This window comes from Colius striatus, chromosome 11 (genome assembly GCF_028858725.1).
Source record: "Colius striatus isolate bColStr4 chromosome 11, bColStr4.1.hap1, whole genome shotgun sequence".
In the NCBI taxonomy this organism is placed as follows: Eukaryota; Metazoa; Chordata; class Aves; order Coliiformes; family Coliidae; genus Colius; species Colius striatus.
The window spans coordinates 19,160,204-19,178,808 of NC_084769.1; the positions used below are offsets into that span (position 1 = coordinate 19,160,204).

General features: G+C 36.3%; 1 protein-coding gene across 2 annotated transcripts in view; it reads left to right on the plus strand.

Moving 5' to 3' along the window:
* Positions 1-18,605, plus strand: part of SLC4A10 (solute carrier family 4 member 10) — a 121,964-nt gene that overhangs the window by 9,538 nt on the left and 93,821 nt on the right. For both annotated transcript variants that reach the window (XM_062005200.1, XM_010204760.2), the window contains exon 2: positions 15,801-15,882. In XM_062005200.1, coding sequence (XP_061861184.1) covers positions 15,801-15,882 — 82 coding nt within the window. The remainder of the gene's footprint in view (positions 1-15,800; positions 15,883-18,605) is intronic.

An 18,605-nucleotide genomic window follows, 5' to 3' on the forward strand; every position in this document is an offset into this window, starting at 1 on the left:
TACAAAAGCTTTGGGGTTTTTTTTTGTTTGAGGGATAGACAAAGGCTCAAGGGAGATTTCAGTTCTGTTCTTCTGACTTCTTATTATTCCTTCTAGTCTCTTGTTGACTTTTTCTGTGCTCTGTCTCAGTTTAAAACATGCTTGTTCTTTCTCTAAGCAGAGGAAAGCTCTTATGAGATGCACTTTTAAAGGTGTTCTGTGGCACTTTTATAGTTAAAAATAAAAATTATCTGGAATCTTAACACAGCCCACATCCAGAAGGATTCCTATTGACTACATAGGACTTGTGCAAGGTGCAAGTTAATGTAGGATTTCATATAGCTTTTGGGGAGTAATGTCTCTGTCATGGTCCAGTCTACTGAGAATTCCACCACTTGGTAATGGATTTGTAACCTTGATGGATTACAGACCTGCTTCCTTGAATTTTCTGCCATGTTTACGTCAGGAGATGAAATGATACTAGAGCATAAAAGTTTCAAAGAAAACAAAACGGTTACACATAATTTTAATCCTTTTCTAAGTGTTGGTGACCCTTTGTTTCTTAAGTGTGCATATTTATGATTTTATTAGCATGTCAGAGTAACAGGGAAGGAGTCGATTTTAATTAACTTTTTTTTGTTTGATTTTGTTTTGTTTGTTTGCTTCTCAGACAGATCAACTCCTAGAGCTTTAATATGTTAACTGAAATCTGTGGTTCTCATATGTAACAGACCTGAATGCACCCTTATTTGGAGACCAAAAGCCCAGTGTAACTTCCTGGGATAGGTGTATTTCAAAACACATTGACTAACCTCATTCTGTTTACAGTCCTTTGCCTTCAGAAACCTTGTACTTGAAAAAAGTAATTGGTAAAGTTAAATATCAGACATATCTGTGATGTCGGATTTGGAAAAGAATACGTAGGCTTAAAATATCAAAACAGATCTCTTTAAAAAGCCACAAACATTTCTTCCCCAAGACCCCTGACATCTGTATATTCAAGGATGCGGAAGAACACTTCCCCAGTGTGTTATTTACACTCTTATGTACTATATCTTGAGAAGAATTAAGCAATCAGTGTGCTATTTTGGCAAATGATCCATAAATACGATTAAAATTCCTGGGAGAATAGAGCTCAGATTAGTCCAGTTCTACATTACAAAAGATTTATTAGCATATGTTGACATGAACTTCTAATATCGTTACAGAGTATACAAGTATAAAATACCTTGACCAATACTGCTTGTATGGACTTGGCATGCAATATAAGCTTCCGTGGATTAAATATTTTCTAATATGACTATGTCATAGCAAATCATCCTTGTCAACTAGCATTTTACATCACCGTCTAACTTGTTAAAACTAGTAATGTATGTCAGAGAGAGTATATGTAGCAATCATCAGGATGGTAATGTTTCTTTTTTTTTGATTGCTATATTGGTGCTTGCTTATGTCTGTGCTTATGTTTGTGCTTTCTGATGCTTTTCATGTTCTTACCTCATCCCATGTCTGAATTACACTTTTTATTTGTAGTCTCTGTCCTTTCCTTCTTCCCTTAAATTACATTTTGCCTCCAGTTCAGCCTCGTCTGTGTCATTCCTATCACTTCCTTTTTCCTTGAGATGTAAAACTCCTCATCTTCTCCATTTCCCAGTCTTCCTTTTATTTTCTTTGTGTTTCTGGAATGTTTCTGGTCTCAAAGAATGTGTGGGTTGTCTTTGTACTTCCCACTATTCCGTCCAGCCCACTCAATTTTGTTCCCTTGCTTATTAACACTGCCGCATCTATGATGCTTTCTGTGGAGACTTACTTACCTCCAACAATATCCACTCTGAATTTAGGTCAAAGCAGTTGGTACTTGTGTGCTGCTCTTAAGCTCTGCCTGCTCCTAGCTCTTGATTTCTAACGTTTATGGTCTGCATGCACGCAACTCTACGTATTCCTATCTCTCCGTCTCACTCTGACTTGCGACTTTTTTCCATTCATAGTTTCTCAGCCCTCAGTTTCCATATAGGTAACCAACCCTGTAGCTACACCAGTGCTGTATCTTGTTTGAATTGTATACCATGTGCCAAATCAGCTACACACTTGAGTTGGTCTTTTCTATGCATGGTGTCCTCTGAGTTACTTTTCTGTCATAATTTTCTTTTAAAACACTTTTATTCTCTCTCCAAGAATGGGAGTTTGTAAAACTTCTATTTTGTCAATCTTGATGACTTTTCTGTTCTTATTTCCTTTATTCCCTTCTACTTTCCTGTATTAGCCTATCTGTTCCTTTTAGGCTCTATTTTTTTTTTTATTCTCATACAGCTTCAAACCCTTCTGACAATTCATGGTTCTGGCTGACTCCCAGTACCTCTTTCTCAACTCCTAATGCCATCTGCCATGCTTCAGAGATACTGATGACTATCTCTGATGGAAATCTTCTGATTCTGTTGGCTTTCTGTATTTCTTAATCTATGGGATTATTGTCATGTTATGAGTATCTTTGCTTCCAGTTTTGCCTGCTCTGTATTTTTTATTTATCATATAGCCCTCCTTTCAGTGTACCTATTCACCCCTCTGTCCCTGTGAACATTTTGTAACTAACTAAGGTAAAAAATCAAGCTTAGTCTCCATTGACTGGAACAGAGGTTAAGATTTTTTTGGATAGTCTTTGAACCTGTTCCAAAGAACCTATCCCTGTCCCTATCAACCTTCTGACCTTCTGCTGTTCTTTTTTTTTTCATTTGTTTATCTCCTTGAATTCCTTCCCACATACAAGAAATATGTCCAAATTTCTCCATGTTAAAGAAACCCAGTACAAAACCCTCAACTTTGGAAGTTTCTCTGCAACAGATCTATGTCCTATTCCTCGACCTCCCTCATCTCCTCACCTCCTTAGTATATTTTGTACATTTGTCTTCATTTTGTCTCTTCCAGTGCTTTTCTAGAACTGCTCACTTCTGGTTTCTGTCTTTTGCACTAAAATTTGTCTCGCTAGTGTTCCACTTGACTTCTTGGAGGAATTCCAGGATAGTTCTTTATTCTCCTCCACTCCATCTGTCATCTCTCTGCTATGCTATGTTATAGGCTTCACTAAATGTTGTTGTTCTTAGACATTTGTTATTTTGTCCATGTTGATTCTCTCTCTTTTCAGATTCAGCTTCTTATTGGATGGGTCTTCCTCTCACCATCCTCCTCTTTCTATACGTAGGTGTGTGTTTAAATCTCTCAGGTATCCATCCTCAGCCTTTGCATCCACCTCCACACCTTACTTCAGATAATGTAGCCATAAGCATAATCTCTATGAAGGCATTACTGCTTAATTTTTTTAGTGTTCTTCTCCTACTCATCGTAAACGCTACCTATCTTGGAAAATTTTATTGATGTTTGGTGGTCACCTGAATATGGTCATGTCAGAAACATTTTCTGAATTTTCTTTTCTTTCCTGTTGTGCATTTCTTGTGCTATGCAACTGTGAGGTCTGACAGTTCCTGTTTGTCCACACAGCTGTAAATCAGATTGAAGGCTTGCTCATCTCAACCTCCTGACTATTATGATCTCATCTGCTTGTCTGATGTTGATACTTAGAGCTTTGGTTCACTTGATTACTGGAATTAATGTTGTTGCTTATCACTCTGCCTGCATCACTTGCTTGTTAAAGTCTATGTCTTCTTAAATACAAACTTCTAATATTTCTTTTAAAAGATTTACAGTTTGCCTTCTTTCCCTTTCAAGAAACAGATCTTACCACAAAGATGAATTTTGTATTTGCTCTGGCAGTATTGGTTGTGATTTCCCAGTTTCTGTTCATCTTGCAGACATTAGTGCACTTTCTCCTACTTTGACCAGTCTTTGTCGAAACGACGCCTCAAAACTCCTGTTGTAGCCTGTAAAGCGAAACATAACCTGTTAATGACTGGGCAGTTGTGCTAGTTGTATGCATGTTGCCATACTTAGGTCGACAAGTATTCTTGACACAAGGCTATTTATTGCTTGCATACCTACAAGCTCTAATGTGTCTTTTAAAATTATATAACAATTAAAGTAGTTATAAAATCATTTATATGAGTTTGTATTCACCACCAAAAAACTTATTCTTTAATAAAAGGGAAATGGTTTTGTCTTGGCAAGGAAAGGTGTGAAGAGCATCTGCTGGATTTATTTTCATCATTATGCTTGTAATGTATTTCATTATAACGCTCTGAAGTGAAAATGAAGTAATGAGACGTAATTCAAAAATGTCATTACTTGTGCCAGTAAAACTTTATATCTGGTAATTTCTGCCATTTCCTCAAAATACTGAACACTGGTGACATCTAGATCAAGGAGACAGAGTTTGAAAAGTGAAATTTAATGTGATACTAGTTATCTAGTAAAGAAATAAACAGGTAAATACTATGACAGGTTTAAAAAACAATGTTGCTTTGGAAGAGTTTTCCTGCCAAAACAGGAATGCAATTCTGACAACTTTTCTGTGTTAAATATCATAGCTACCACCACCAAAAATACTCCCAAGTTCCTGAGGTTAGCTAATATTCTTCAAAGCTCTGATGGAGATGGCTGTATTTTCCCTTGCTGTTCTGTAAGGCTGCCTATGGGTCACTCAATTGAAAAGTTGACAATGCAAATAACACTCTTGTTTAACAATAAAATTGTTTCATATAGAATCACTGACAAAACATGTATAAACTGGTAATTTTTTGTTCTCATTTACTTTCTTCTCTGTAGTAATACTTGTCTCTTTTCCCTTCCCAAAATTATGTTCTGTAATTTCAATGTACTGCATACTGTTAAAGTCACAGAATCACAGAATTGTAGGGGTTGGAAGGGACCTCTAAAGATCAACTAGAACCCTGCTCAAGCAGATCTGCCTAGATCTGGTCACTCAAGAATGCATCCATCCATATGGATTCTGAAAACCTCCAGAGAAGTAGACTCCACACCTTGACTGGGCAGCCTGTGCCAGGGCTCCCTTGCCTGAACAGGAAAGAAATTTTTCCTTAAGTGGAACTTTCTGTGTTCCAGTCTTTGTCCATTACCCTTATCCTGTCACTGAACAGTACAGAAAACAGCTTCGCTCCATCCTCTTGACATGCACCTTTCAAATACTTGTAAGTAATAATGAGGTCTCCCCTCAGTCTCCTCCAAACTGAACAGCCTCTGTTTCCTTTCCTCATAAGAAAGATGTTCCAGTCCCCTGATTATCTTGGTGGCTCTGTGCTAGACTCTCTCCAGCAGTTCCCTGTCCCTCTTGAGCTGGGGAGCCCAGAACTGGACACAGGACTCCTGATGAGGCCTCACCAGGGCACGGTAGAGGGGGAGCAGAAACTCCCTCGACCTGCTGGTCACACTCTTCTTGATGCATCCCAGAATGCCATTGGCCTTGTTGTGCATGAGGGCACATTGCTGGCTCATCTTTAGTTTACTATCAACTGGAACTCCCAGATGTCTCTCTGCAGAGCTGCTCTCCAGCCTGTACTGGTGCAGGGGGTTGTTTTTCACTGAGGTGCAGAACTCTGCACTTGCCCTTGTTGAACCTCATGAGGTTCCTCTCTGCTCAACTCTCAAGCTGACTGAGATCCCTCTGAATGACAGCACAGCCTTCTGGTGAATCAGCCAGTCCTCCCACTCTGGTGTCATCAGTGAACTTGCTGAGGGTTCATATCAGTTGTTTCTAACTTTTATCTTGTTTTTGTCAAATATCTTGACTAGTATAGAACAATGAGGTCATGGAAATTATTATATTTAAGTTTTCCAGATTACAACAGACAATGAGTTTGTACAAGTCTAATTCTTAGGTCTGTAAGAGATAGGAAGACCAGCTGAGTTATTTTTACTTCATATTTGCCTTTGATTCTTTGTCAGCACATTTCAAATTGCTGAATATATATCTTGTGCATTTGTGCTGTCTTGATTTTTAAACTATACGAATACTTTCTTACCTAGTTCACCATCATTTTCTCTTTCCCAATATATTTTGAGTCTGATATGAATTTCATTCCCAGGGCACAAGTGACAAGTAACTTCAAATTTTTTATCTGGAATCTCTTTATTTGCCTTTCTGTTTCTTGGAACACATTATCAATTTCATTATCTCACTTATTGCCTGTCCTTTTTCTTTCCTCCCACTGCTTTTACACTGTGTGCTGCTTTTCTTAATCCCTTTTTGAAATAATTAGATTACCTGAAATTTCAGATAGCAAATCATCACCAGTGGCTTGGAGAACACAATTATTTTTTTATCTTCTTTATGAAGAGACATTGCCCTTCCTGATCACCGTGGCCTACTGATGACCAGAGAAAGGTATAGAGTGACAGCAAAGATAATCAGAATGTCATTGTCTAATTATGAGATGGAGAGCTTTTCTTGTATTGTGCTGTGACTATATAGACAGTGCAAGAAGTTTCTTAATTTCCATTAGGGTAGCTGTTCATTTGCATGTAACAGAACATTTCTGGGTGAAACAAACCTGTTTTTCAATCATATCAATTACAATTGCCTTGATAACAAAAATCACCAATGACAATCACATTGGAGATGAGAAATACCAGGTCATCCATTACATGGGTTTTCTGCTAAAGTTACTCCCTGAAGATATAGATGATTTGGGAACTCTTCAGACTAAAATTTACATTTGAATTGATATGTTTTGGCCAAGAAATACTTGTCCATTGACTGCAAGTTATTTATAAGTTTCAGTTTAAAAAAACTTGGCAAACAACAAAACAACTAAACATAATCTTCTTTTCTCTTCTGGAGGGTAATAGATCATATAGAAAACAACTCTGAAGGACCACAAGGAATCCAATTTAATCTTGGTGCATGGAACAGAACACTGTATGGTATACTAAGTCAATTTTTCCCTGACAATGCATGACAAAGGGCCATACTGTTTTTTAACACTACCGTTAGATTTGATTCAGTCAAGATGCCTTCACTGCTAGCAGAGAAACAATATTACTAGTGTTGGCAGACTTACTTGAAAAGTTAATGATGATTTTGGCTGTGTAGGAATGATCTCAGTCAAACCAACAGTCTCTGTGTAGTCACACTATCCTATCTCTCCCGAAAGTCCTAATTGGACTCTCCATAAGTCTCAACAATTTTCAGCCCATCTTCAGTCAGTCTACCTAAGCTGTTGCTTATCCTGTGGAAGTGCCTATCTCTTTGCATAACTATTAGAAAAGTTGATGGCAATGTCATCTCTGGTTAAGGCAACTTTAGTTAGGTGCCAAAAGTATTATAGAATTAATCTGAGTTTAGAATATCTCTGTCCTGGAACATTCTCCTTGCTGCTTTGATTAATCCTTGCATTATGCTTGTGGAGGGTCCAACACAACTGAAAATTGTGGATAGATCTGAGAAACAAGGAATCATTGAATGTTTTATTGGTGTTTCTGGGAGAGAGAGTTAATGGATTAATTGATTATAGCGGCTTGCAGTGTCAAAGGAAAGGTGATGTTTTGAGCTATGGTTGACATACATGTGATGTAAAAGATGCAGGCTTCAGACTGTGCACTTTTGTGACTGTAAAGGAAGAGAAACAGTCCTGTCTCCTGTGTTGTAGCTGCTGTTAAAACAGGTTCTGATAAGTTGGTCATGACCTTTTTTCTTTGCACTTTCTGCTTCCACATGAGTAGCTACTGCAAGAGGACTGCCTTCTATGATTCTTCTCCCTGACCCTATTTCTAGGTGAAGAAATCTGAAAACTTGTCATCTTTTCTGAGGCTGAAAGCAGATCTTTTGAGATGAGAAGTGTATCCAGTTTAAAGCATAGTACATATTACTGCTGATTAAGAAACTAGTAATTGATACAATTTACTTTTTTCCATTTGCTGCCCAGCAGCTAATATCCTGTTCCACAATGGGCTAAACTCAGCAGGTTTAACTTCAAACTATGCCTAAATAATCTATCCTCACCTGGCACTGGGCCAGGAGAGCCCAGACAAGCTAAAAGTAAATCTTATTTGACCTTTGGGTAAGGTCTTCACATCCATCTTCATGCAGTTGGACTTCTCTTTAGTGGTTGACATAGCCATTGCTGTGAAGCAAGAAAAGAGAAATTCAGCCAATGGGACTGCACTAGGATGACAGGAGACATTCAAGTAGTAACCACATAGGAAAAAATAACCATGCCTCAACTTGAAATCTGTGCTTTCTTCACCTCCACAGCTTTTAAGTATTTGACAATGTAGTAAAGAAAAATATGAAGCAAAGGAAATAAAAATCTCAGGAACGCTGTCTTATTTATTCAGAGATCTATCTGAGACTAGCAATTGAATAGAGATTAGTTTACAGATCCAGCAGACATGATACGATAGGAAGGAAGGAGAGAAGTTATGAGAATCTTACATGAGTGAAAATGTTCAAAGGAGCACAATAACCTAAGTGCCTTGTTTGGGGTTTGTAAGGCACTCGTGCCATTTAGCCATTCCTGATCGTTTTACTCTGAGGCATACAAAACATGGCAAGCGTGGCTGCGATTAAAGATGAGTGCTTATAACAGGTACCAGATTCACACAATCTTAAGGGTTGGAAGGGATCTTGAGGGATCATCTAGTCCAACCCTCCTGTCAGGACCTCCTAGAGTAGGTCACAGGAACTCATCCAGGTGAGTTTTTAATATCTCCAGAGAAGGAGACTCCCAGAAAGAGTTTAGGAGTTAATTATTTCAATATTATAGCCAATGCTCCAGCAGGTTTATCAAGTGGGAATGTTGGTTTTGATTTTTTTTCTCTCCCCATTCCTCTCAGTTTTGTTCCTGCAGCTATTAGCACAACAGAGTCCTTTCTGGTGAGGGAGAGCAGACAGAGAAAATGGGGCATCTGGCTACTGCAACAAAATAAGTTTCTATTTTGCCTTTTCTGTTCTATCTTCTTTAAATAGAAATCTTGTTTTCAGTTGGATAGGTGTATGAAGAATAGATAAAGCAACATATTTGTCTTGCAAATGTAAGAAGAGTATTGTCTCTACCTGAAATAGAAATTCCTTAAAGGAAATATTTTGGTGATCATGCAGTCATTTATGTATTGGTTCACAGATGCTTATTGTGCATAGTGGCATATAACCATCACAGAATGAGTCAATGTAGATTAACACAGGAATTACATGTATTAGTGAGCATTTACTTGTCTGTAAAACTGCTTTGTTTTATCTGTGTGCACAGTATCTGCTTGTGTTTCATCTCATTAGATTTGTAATGATACTATGTGCTTAAATTTAACGTCTGCAGTGATTATCTGTGTTTATATGTTACAGGAATTACATTATTACATTAAACATGTACAAAATCTCAGATCAGTCTCCGTAGCAAATCGGTTCTTGAGAGCCAGTGCTGATTAGTGGAATTTTTAGCAGTGTTGCAGAAGATGGTATTTCTTTATTGAGGCATGCTAAACAGTATCCTGGCTTTTGCTGTAAAAGGAGAAAAGAGAGAAGAAGAGACAGAGTCTTTTATGCATACAACACGTAGCCCTGGGGAAGCTGCAAATCTGGAATGAAAACTAATTGCTTTCTACTTTCTTGCATAGCCTGAACTATTTGGAGTAGAGCTGACCAAAAGGAGTATGTACTTTGTTAACTAGTAGTGATTGCTGCAGAAAGCTGCCACAAAAACAGTACAATTAAAGGGAGACTTTTTAAAAAACCGAATTCTTCAGACCTTACAGAACAGACCTTATTATGTTATGAATGTGTCTTGAAGGGTCTTCCTTGATAGGTGGATAGAGGGGAAAAGGATGATACAGTGTAGCTAGTAGAAGGGAAAATCAATTATATTTCATCAAAATGATAAAATTCTCTGTACTTTCCACCTGAAAAGATTGCTAAATATGATTATATGGGATAGAAGAAATTAAATGCCATAATATTGAAAAAGTGGGTTTTTTTCCTTGTTTTCAGAAAGAAAAAGAATTGTAGCATCTACATTGTGGGCATCTACATTGTGCATTATATCAGTTTTGTGTGACTGTGTCTGCTCAAGGACAGTTTAAAGGACAAGACTGAACATGGCACTCACCAGTGATTTGCCTCCTGCAGCAGGGAGGCATCCATCTATGTATAACAGCTTTTTAGCCATTTAGGTTAATTGTCTTTACAAGATATTTCCAATATGTTCTTGGCAGCTCCTGAGTTCAAATAACTCACTTTTCTGTATCTTTAGTAATGTCGTCTTTATGAAATGTCAAGCTGAACTTAACGAAAATGATCTTAAAAATACAAGTATTGTGTAATGGATCTGTGAAATAAATACAACAGAAAGCGAGAATACTGGAATATCTTCCAACTGAGATCATGGTGTGTACGTGATTGTTTAGAGTTTCCTTACAGACCATTTGAAAGTTGAATACCTAAGGTTTAGACCACTATATGATAAAATATATAAACAGAAATGAATATATTACAGAGTTCAATCTTTTAAGTATATGTAGTTACTGATAGAATAAAATAAAATTATATTGCAGCTTTTTGTTGGTTATAGGAGTGCAGTATTTAATGTTTTATGCTGACAGGCGTTCCTGAGTTCCAGATGGTGTTTCAGAATTATGTAGGTTGTCTAATCGTCAATAAGTGGCTTATGTGGAGAAGTAATTAATACCATGATTGTTTTCCTTATGAGTCAGCAGGTGTGTCGTATACATATTTCCTAGTGCAGAAAAAAACCAAAATGGCCTCTGGTCTGCTATGGATTTTACAGAAAGGAAGGTGCTGAAAAAGGATTCTTTTTGGTTATGTTGTGATTTATGCTGTGGGTGCAAAAAGAATGTAATTAAAAATAAAAAGATTTTATCTGAAGTTTTAAAAACCCTGAAAAAAATCAGGAATATTAATACCATTTGTAACTGGTTTTTGTGTTGAATTTCAAAGACAAGCAATCATCCAGTTTATTGAAAACACTGACTAAATACCAGAGACAGAATGTAAAAACAGCCAAGTATAAATAAAATTAGAAATGGTTAAGAAAAGAAACAATATCTAGGTTTTCCACGCACAATGAAAATTTTAGTCTTATGCCTTTTAACTTAACTGTTAAAAATATACAAGCACCAAATATTATACCAGTGGAGCAGAGTACTTGCCAGCGGGTCATATTCATTGCATCTCTTTCATAACTTCCTATTGTCCTAACAAATATCCCGTTGCCTAATGTGTGTATTGCTCCACTATTATTTCATTTACTGTAGCCACCATCACAGATTATCTTTGGTGAATGTTTGTTCAGTCTTGAAGTAGCTTTTGTGATGTGTGCAACAGGGTCTTTTAAGATCATGTACCGTTTTTCCTTTTTTAGTAAATACATACAATAAACATATGGATAACTTCAGATCTGTGTTTTGTCCCTTAGACTTTAATCTACTGTATTGGCATCCAGAATATGAGGAATATGTCCCAATTACATTATCCAGAGATATATTAAACTTTTACAAGTGCATGTGTCCACATAGATATTTAAAAATGTGTATCATCCTTTGTGTGGATCCATCTTTGAAAGGAGTTACTTTCTTCAACTTTCCAATCATCTACCACATGGTGAAAGCATGGACAGTTTATCAGAGCTATAACTAAAAACATCCATAAGCATCTGTCATAAAATTATGTTTCTCAGTTTTTCTAAGTATGTCGTTTCTCCATTAAATAAGTTTATTTCAGTTGTGGAAGGGCAGTACATGGTTCTGAGAAGTGACTGGTTTAAAGATTAACCTCTTCATGACATAATATGAACTGCAGTTAGGACTGTGTCACAGTTAAAGAAGGTAAATTTGGGAATCTTTCCAGGAGATCGTTTATATAGCTTTGAGATATCCTGGATAGTGACCTTTATCAGTAAATTGTTGGAAAGGGCATTTTAGACATTTGTTTTGGGTTTCTAAATCATGAACCTTTTTATTCCTTCTAACCAGCACATTTAAAATTCCTGGCAACAGCTGCAGCCTCACTTTTGTACTCTGATAAGCAGGTTGTAGATATAAGTGTTGAAAATCAATATTCCTAGCACTCATGCTGACCTTCTTCCTTCATGGCTGCAAAAGGAAGCCAAATGTCTCTGGAGACAGTTTACTTCCTTTCAGTTTTCTTCAGTTGCAAATACTTGTTTCTCTAACATGTGGTTACACTGTAAAGGATGCAGAAGACAAATCTACTGACTGCTTTTCTGTACACTGAATTTAAACTTACAGTGCAAAGCGGCAAAAATAGTAACAACTGTATTTATCAGACTGTCATTAAAATAATTTTTCCTGTGGAATAGGTACAGCAGATGCTGCTGTGTGGTGAAAATCATTTCAGCATTCATTTGGAAAATGTAAGAGCTGAAACCATGGACTGAGTTGAGTTGCTGAGCCCTGGTCTCTAAGGAGCTTGTGGTTTCCATGTGAAAGCCTCAGCTTTTTCTTACTCTTTTATCCTAAATACATTATTTCTTCTACTGTGTATTTGCTGATATTTTATTGCTTTTGGGAAATAGTTTTGTGTATACATTTTAGGCAAATTTTTATGTGCTAACTATATAAAACTATAAAATATTAACAAGTATAATTTAAAAAGAGAGAAATATTAGGTTGTTTATAAATATATGACAGGTTTATTGTGCTCTGGCATAATTCTATTGGCTTCTGTAGCATTGCTATTGAATTAGGCCAACAGAAAGTGAGCCCAGTATATTTATTGTAATGTAAACTTTGTCCAGTTAAGTTGTCAAAGCTGAGCATTGTAAAATGATTACGGAGTATGAATATATGTTGGTTTGATGTAAAAAAAAAAAAAAAGCCTAAATGTTGATTTTTATCAGTATGTTGTTTTCTAACATCATCTCTTCACATGGGTAAACTGCACACTTTCCTAAATTGTATGATGTAGCACTTTTCTAGTGCTTTACAGTCCTGAAATGCTGTGTGAATATTAAATTGGCACAGAGCACCCAGTGAGGAAGGTAGATGAGTATTATTATCCCTGTTTTACAGATGGGGAAACTGAGGCACAGAGATTAAATGACTTTCCCAAGGCCACACAGCAAGTCAGTGCAGATCCAGGATTAGCACTCTGGGACTTTCTGGATCCCTCTTCCATTCTTAAAGCAGTAGAGCACAGTGTTCACTGGACTCAGCAATCAACTCACTGCAATAATGGACAGTACCAAGGACTCATACCTGGTCAGTGTGTTGCAGTCAGCTGCAGTATGTCAGTATGGTTTTAATACCTCACTCCTAGCAGATTTGTGCACTATGCAGCATTTCTGACCTTCATCATCTTCAGATGGAGTGAAAAGACTAAGCGGTAGAATTCTGTCATACACGTGACATGGTCATGAAAAGCATTTAGTTTTCACACCTTATTCTGATGCTGCAGAAAATGATGACCAAAACTGCAGTGGATTCATGGCTTTGAGGATGTTAGAATGGAGGGTCGTGTCTGCTTGGTTCATTAAAAGTCATCCAGAGCAAGAATTCTATCTTCCATGACTGTTTTAGGGTTAATCTTGCTGATAATTTCACTTTGAAATTCTTTTGAGACACTTAAAAATAATAATTTAACAGTATTTCTGACATGCCAAATAAAAAGCAGAGCATTACCATTTGAAATTAAGTTTCTAGCCTCTAGTCATCATGAAGAGGCCTTGCCGCGATTTTTACTTGTGTTTTGATAGTGCTTACCTTCGAATGAGATTAAGACACTAAACTAGTAGGGAGCTCTTCCCTCCCTTCTCCCTTTCTCCAAGGAGGCAGTACAGGAATCACAGAAATTACTTCTAGACTAAATGCAGTGTGACTCCCTGGGAAATGAGAGTGTACAGTGCAAGGCTTGTTTAATTGGACTTTGCTCAGAGTTTGACAAGTGAATTGGCAACAACACAGTACTCTCAATTAAGCTGTTTTTCATTGTAATATTAATGGAATAAACCCACTTCTGAGAATGAGGCAAGGCTGGGACTTGCAGTGACATTACAGGAAGAGGAGGCAAGGAGGAAAAAGATTGCCAGAAGCAGAAAATTGAACACATGGGAAAGGAGAAGTCAAAGTGTATGAGCATATTTTGATAAATATTAATGAATTAATTTGTATTTAGTTTACTTAGATGATCCGGAAAGGCTTTAAAGTGTCCTACAATTTAATTTTTTCTCCATTGTACATTTCCCCTAATATTGCTTCCCTAAGGTCTTTTCTGATGGTTATGTCTTATACTACAATAGCACTACTGTTGATGTGGCTGTAATACTTGACCGTTGGCATCCTGCCTAACCATTCACCCAGGGGCATGGCATCACGCCAAGGTGACAAACACACCCAGTTATGTCTAACTACTTAAAAGAATGGATTCATTTTACCTAAAATAATCAAATGGTTTATGTGAAATTATATGCCCTGGCATATCTTTACAGATTATTAGCTAATTCTAAATTATTAAAAGACAAAAGTTTCAATGGAAGGCCTTTTCTCATTGTCAGATTTTAGTCTAATAGAGACAGTGTAACACTCTCAGTCTCTCTTCAACAGCCCAGATGCTTGATGCTGACACATTCCTAAGATTTTTCTATATAACTACAGCATGACAGCTATTTTTAAAAAAGAGAAGAGCCTGAAACAAAAACTTATATCCAGAATGCATGACATCCAGCTCTAGATTTGAACCTTTTTGCTGGGGCATCTGCTGTTCAAGGAGAGTTGCTCACATAATTTAATTTCTTTTACATTCGATTGCATTCTATATATAGATAGATATTTAGCATGTAACATTGGTTTTAGAATCCCCTTGCGTCAGACTTCCGATAAGACACTAATTTTATGTATTGAAACCAAACGGTTCTAGTTCTAATATTACTTTTAATTCTTGAAAAGATTTTAGTAAATATATATTCATGATATATTGAATTTTTAATATAATTCATCTTTTTTTTCCTCGTCATCATTTACCTGAAACAACTCTAAATTGTATTGTGAAATATAGGCTGGATTTAGCAACTCTTTTTCAAAATTGGTGATGTCAAACTCACAGTGAAGCCAATATTCGTTTTAGCACAAAATCCAGTGCCCTGATGCTGAACTCCTAAAAGACTTCTCTACTTAGGGAAATGTGGGATTTTTTCTCCTCATGTCAGCAGTGACCAAAATCACTAATTTCTGTAGCTTTTTAGCCTAAGCACTATACAGTCATTCATCACATAGTACATTTACAGTGCAGTATAGTATAAAATTCAACATTAAATATATGTTCCTGAGGAAGAATAACTTTTATGTTTTCTGCTACTAGTGTATGCTGTCTGCTTATACTATAACTATAGCTTGGTGTTTGTAAAGAAAAGCAAAAGCTTTGCAATTCACTGGTCATTTTCATAGTATAAAATATTTCTTTTCATACTGTCATCATATATAATTCTCTAGCATTGCCAAAGTTTAAGGAGTGTTAGTGCTAATGATTTGGAAATTCTGCATGTAGCTCTGGATCCTGGTCTGAAGACAAAAATCCATGTGCAGTCCCTTTCTTCAAGTGTACAAGGATAAAATTGCTTCAGCCAGACATTTCTTCTCTCATCTCTTTTGTTGTCCTGTTGACTCATGTTTTCCTTAGTCCCCAGTAAACAATACTTACTATTCATCTTGCAGGTTTTAGGAGAACTTCTTGTCAAATTTAGCTGTAATCATACCACAATAAAACCTGATATATAACAAAAAGATTTTAATGAAATATATTAAAATAGAAATTATTAAAAACTTTATTGTTCTTGATTTGGAAGAGTAAATTAAAAAAATAATAAAAGTATCTTTGTTTCATAGTACTGTACAATCTTGCTAATAGTTTCCAAGTAAATAGCAGCTTACCCATCCTTTTTTGTGTTTTGCAGAGAAATGATGAAGAAGCTGTTGTGGATAGAGGTGGAACTCGCTCCATCCTCAAAACACATTTTGAAAAGGAAGATCTAGAAGGTGAGAGATTATTCTTCTGCGCATCAGAATTGTCTGTTCTGAAAGTACTGAAATGCAGTTCCAATGTGTAAACTCACTAGTTTGAGCAAGGATGCAAAGAGAGTAAGCAAGGGAGTAGAATCTCATGATTCATTTAAAATAGAGAAATATTACTCTTTTCTCATAGTGCTCAGACATAGATGATGATGGCAGTTTACTAGTTTCTGTGATCTGTAATCAAATCTTGTAAACATGCGTTTATGACTTCAGATATCTTTTTACCTTTAAGCTTTCAAATACATAAGTGCAAGCAGGACTGATGATTTAGTACTTATAATGTCTTCTACACTTGCTTGGCGGTCCTCATGTACTTGCCTAGCCACATCTTCAACTGAATAAAAACATTGTGGTGTATCACAGATTGGACAGATACTTCATAATAGATGCTGCAGATACCACCTGACATGACCATGTAGAGGAAAGTGAGAAGCTGTGAGAACTGTCTTATGGGCCTAATAATTCTGATTAGCTTTATGATACTGTTCTAATAATTTAGACACTGAAAGAGTTACATTGCAGTTGTTTAGTGGATCCAAAACTTATGGTCACTACTGACATTCTTGCACTGGGTTGTGAAACTCCACAAGTCAATTATCGGATGAAACTGAATTTCTGTTGACTGTACTAAACCCCATCACTGAGACTGGAACTTGCTGATTTTAATTGTTTCTTTCCTGTGGTAGGACATGGAAGGTTCTTGTCTTTGTCATATAGAGCCACAGGAAGTAGCTAAAAAGAAATAAGACCTGGGGTGTATTTCAGTATCCTACATCTGAAAAATTATCTGTCTCAGGTCTAAAGAGAGGTATCTCAATCTGTTCATGAACCTGAGCTTTCTAAAAGCCTACTCTTGATTACTTAGTCATTTTTCCCCCTTTTTTCTCTGTCTGAATTTTGCTTTCTCTGCTGTATGATAGCCATATTGATGATTTCATGTGAGTGTCAATTCGATACACATCAACTTTCTGTTACTGCTTCCCTCAGCAGTACTTCAAAAAGAAGATGCGGCTGCATTTTGAAAGGAGCCTAGCAGTGTTAGTGTGTATGAGAGAGTCTCTCACAGGGTGTAAAGGTCATACAGTGTAGCATTTATGAGATATGTAGCTCGCTGCTCAGTCTAGGGCGGATCTGAGCACATGCAATGGTAGATCTAAGGTAAGATGTTTCCAGGGTGGCATTTAGAGTTTTGTTGTCTTCAGGGGTAAATGGCTGCCAGTGCATAAGCGTTAAAATACTACATAATTACTGTTATTTTCCTACGTGGAACCTAAAGCCTGATCTCAAAATCTGACAAAGATTGTAATTTTAATCTGTGATATTTGATCCCATCATCCTGTGTGTGCAGAGTTGCTCCAGTGAAATATCAGTGAAAATATTCTTTCACAAATCTGATACTAGAATGTTATCAATAGAAATCAGAACATGACGGTGACCCTCTCATCTTTCTATCAGTTTAAATTGTTTAGAACACTGAAAAAAAATTGTTGTTAGCCAATGAGTCTGCTTTTCTTTAAAATAATATCACACTGCTTCATAAGGTTCTAACAAAATAATTATTCAATATAGAATACTTTTTAATGTATTTAGTTTATTCAGATACATTTCATGTCAACTCTAAGATCAGATCAGATCAGTGTGTCTTCAAATATAGAAATACCAGGTGACATTAAAAGGTTTTAAGAGATGATAAATTTTAATATCTAGTTGCTGTTAATAGCTTGTCCATTTGTTTTGCAGCACACCCAAACACTTTTCCATCTAGAAACAGTGAATGTGGCTCACAAAAGTCACTGTCTTATTCTTACCCAATGTACATTGTGTTGGGTTTTGCTGAAAAGTTACCTTTTTCCTAATGACATAACAACTATAAAATATGAAATTATATAATCAGGTGCTAATTGCATATTAGTAAGAATCATATAATTAGATAATTAGTATGTATTATGCAATTAGCTCTTTGACAGACATTTAATTGGGTTTATGTTTTAAATATGTAAATAGCTAGTTGTTGAATATTCTAGCAAAGACTAGTTTTGACAGAGTTTAAGTTTCAATAGCACTATATCAGCAACATTTCAAAACCTGCAATGTGTATGAAGAACTAAAGGTTGCTTAAATATGAAAATCAGTATTTATGTTCTTTTGATTAAAACTTAAAATAGTATTTTGCTATTTTTTAATTTTAGGCTATCTGCATATCTGCATTCAAATGTCAGAAACACTTCTCTAAATGTTTACTAAAAATTCCATCTGAAATGTCTTGGCCCAGCAAATACTTGTATTTGCAAATTTTGGGGCAGCACTTCATAAATCTATGGCAAATATATCTCTTGCTGAAAGCATTGAAAATATCATGGTGATTAATGCTGCCAGAAAGAGCATTCACAGGATCAGAATTTTTCTCAGTCTTTTTAGATCAGTATTTTCTTTCCCTGAGCAGTATAGTAAAAATTTGGGAAGACAACACAGGAACTGCAGTCCTTAAGGGAACAGATGTGCTGCTTGTCTTAGTGCCAGTAATGATACTTGCAATGTGTACTTCAAATTGCTTCTTTTAAGCTTCATAGTGCTAGATGGGTTGTTTGCAGAGCTTTGGTATTCAGATTTTCAGCATGAATGATTTTTCCACGTAATTCATTTTTCCTGAGTGGTAAGGTCAAGATCAGTTGCTGGTACCAAACAGG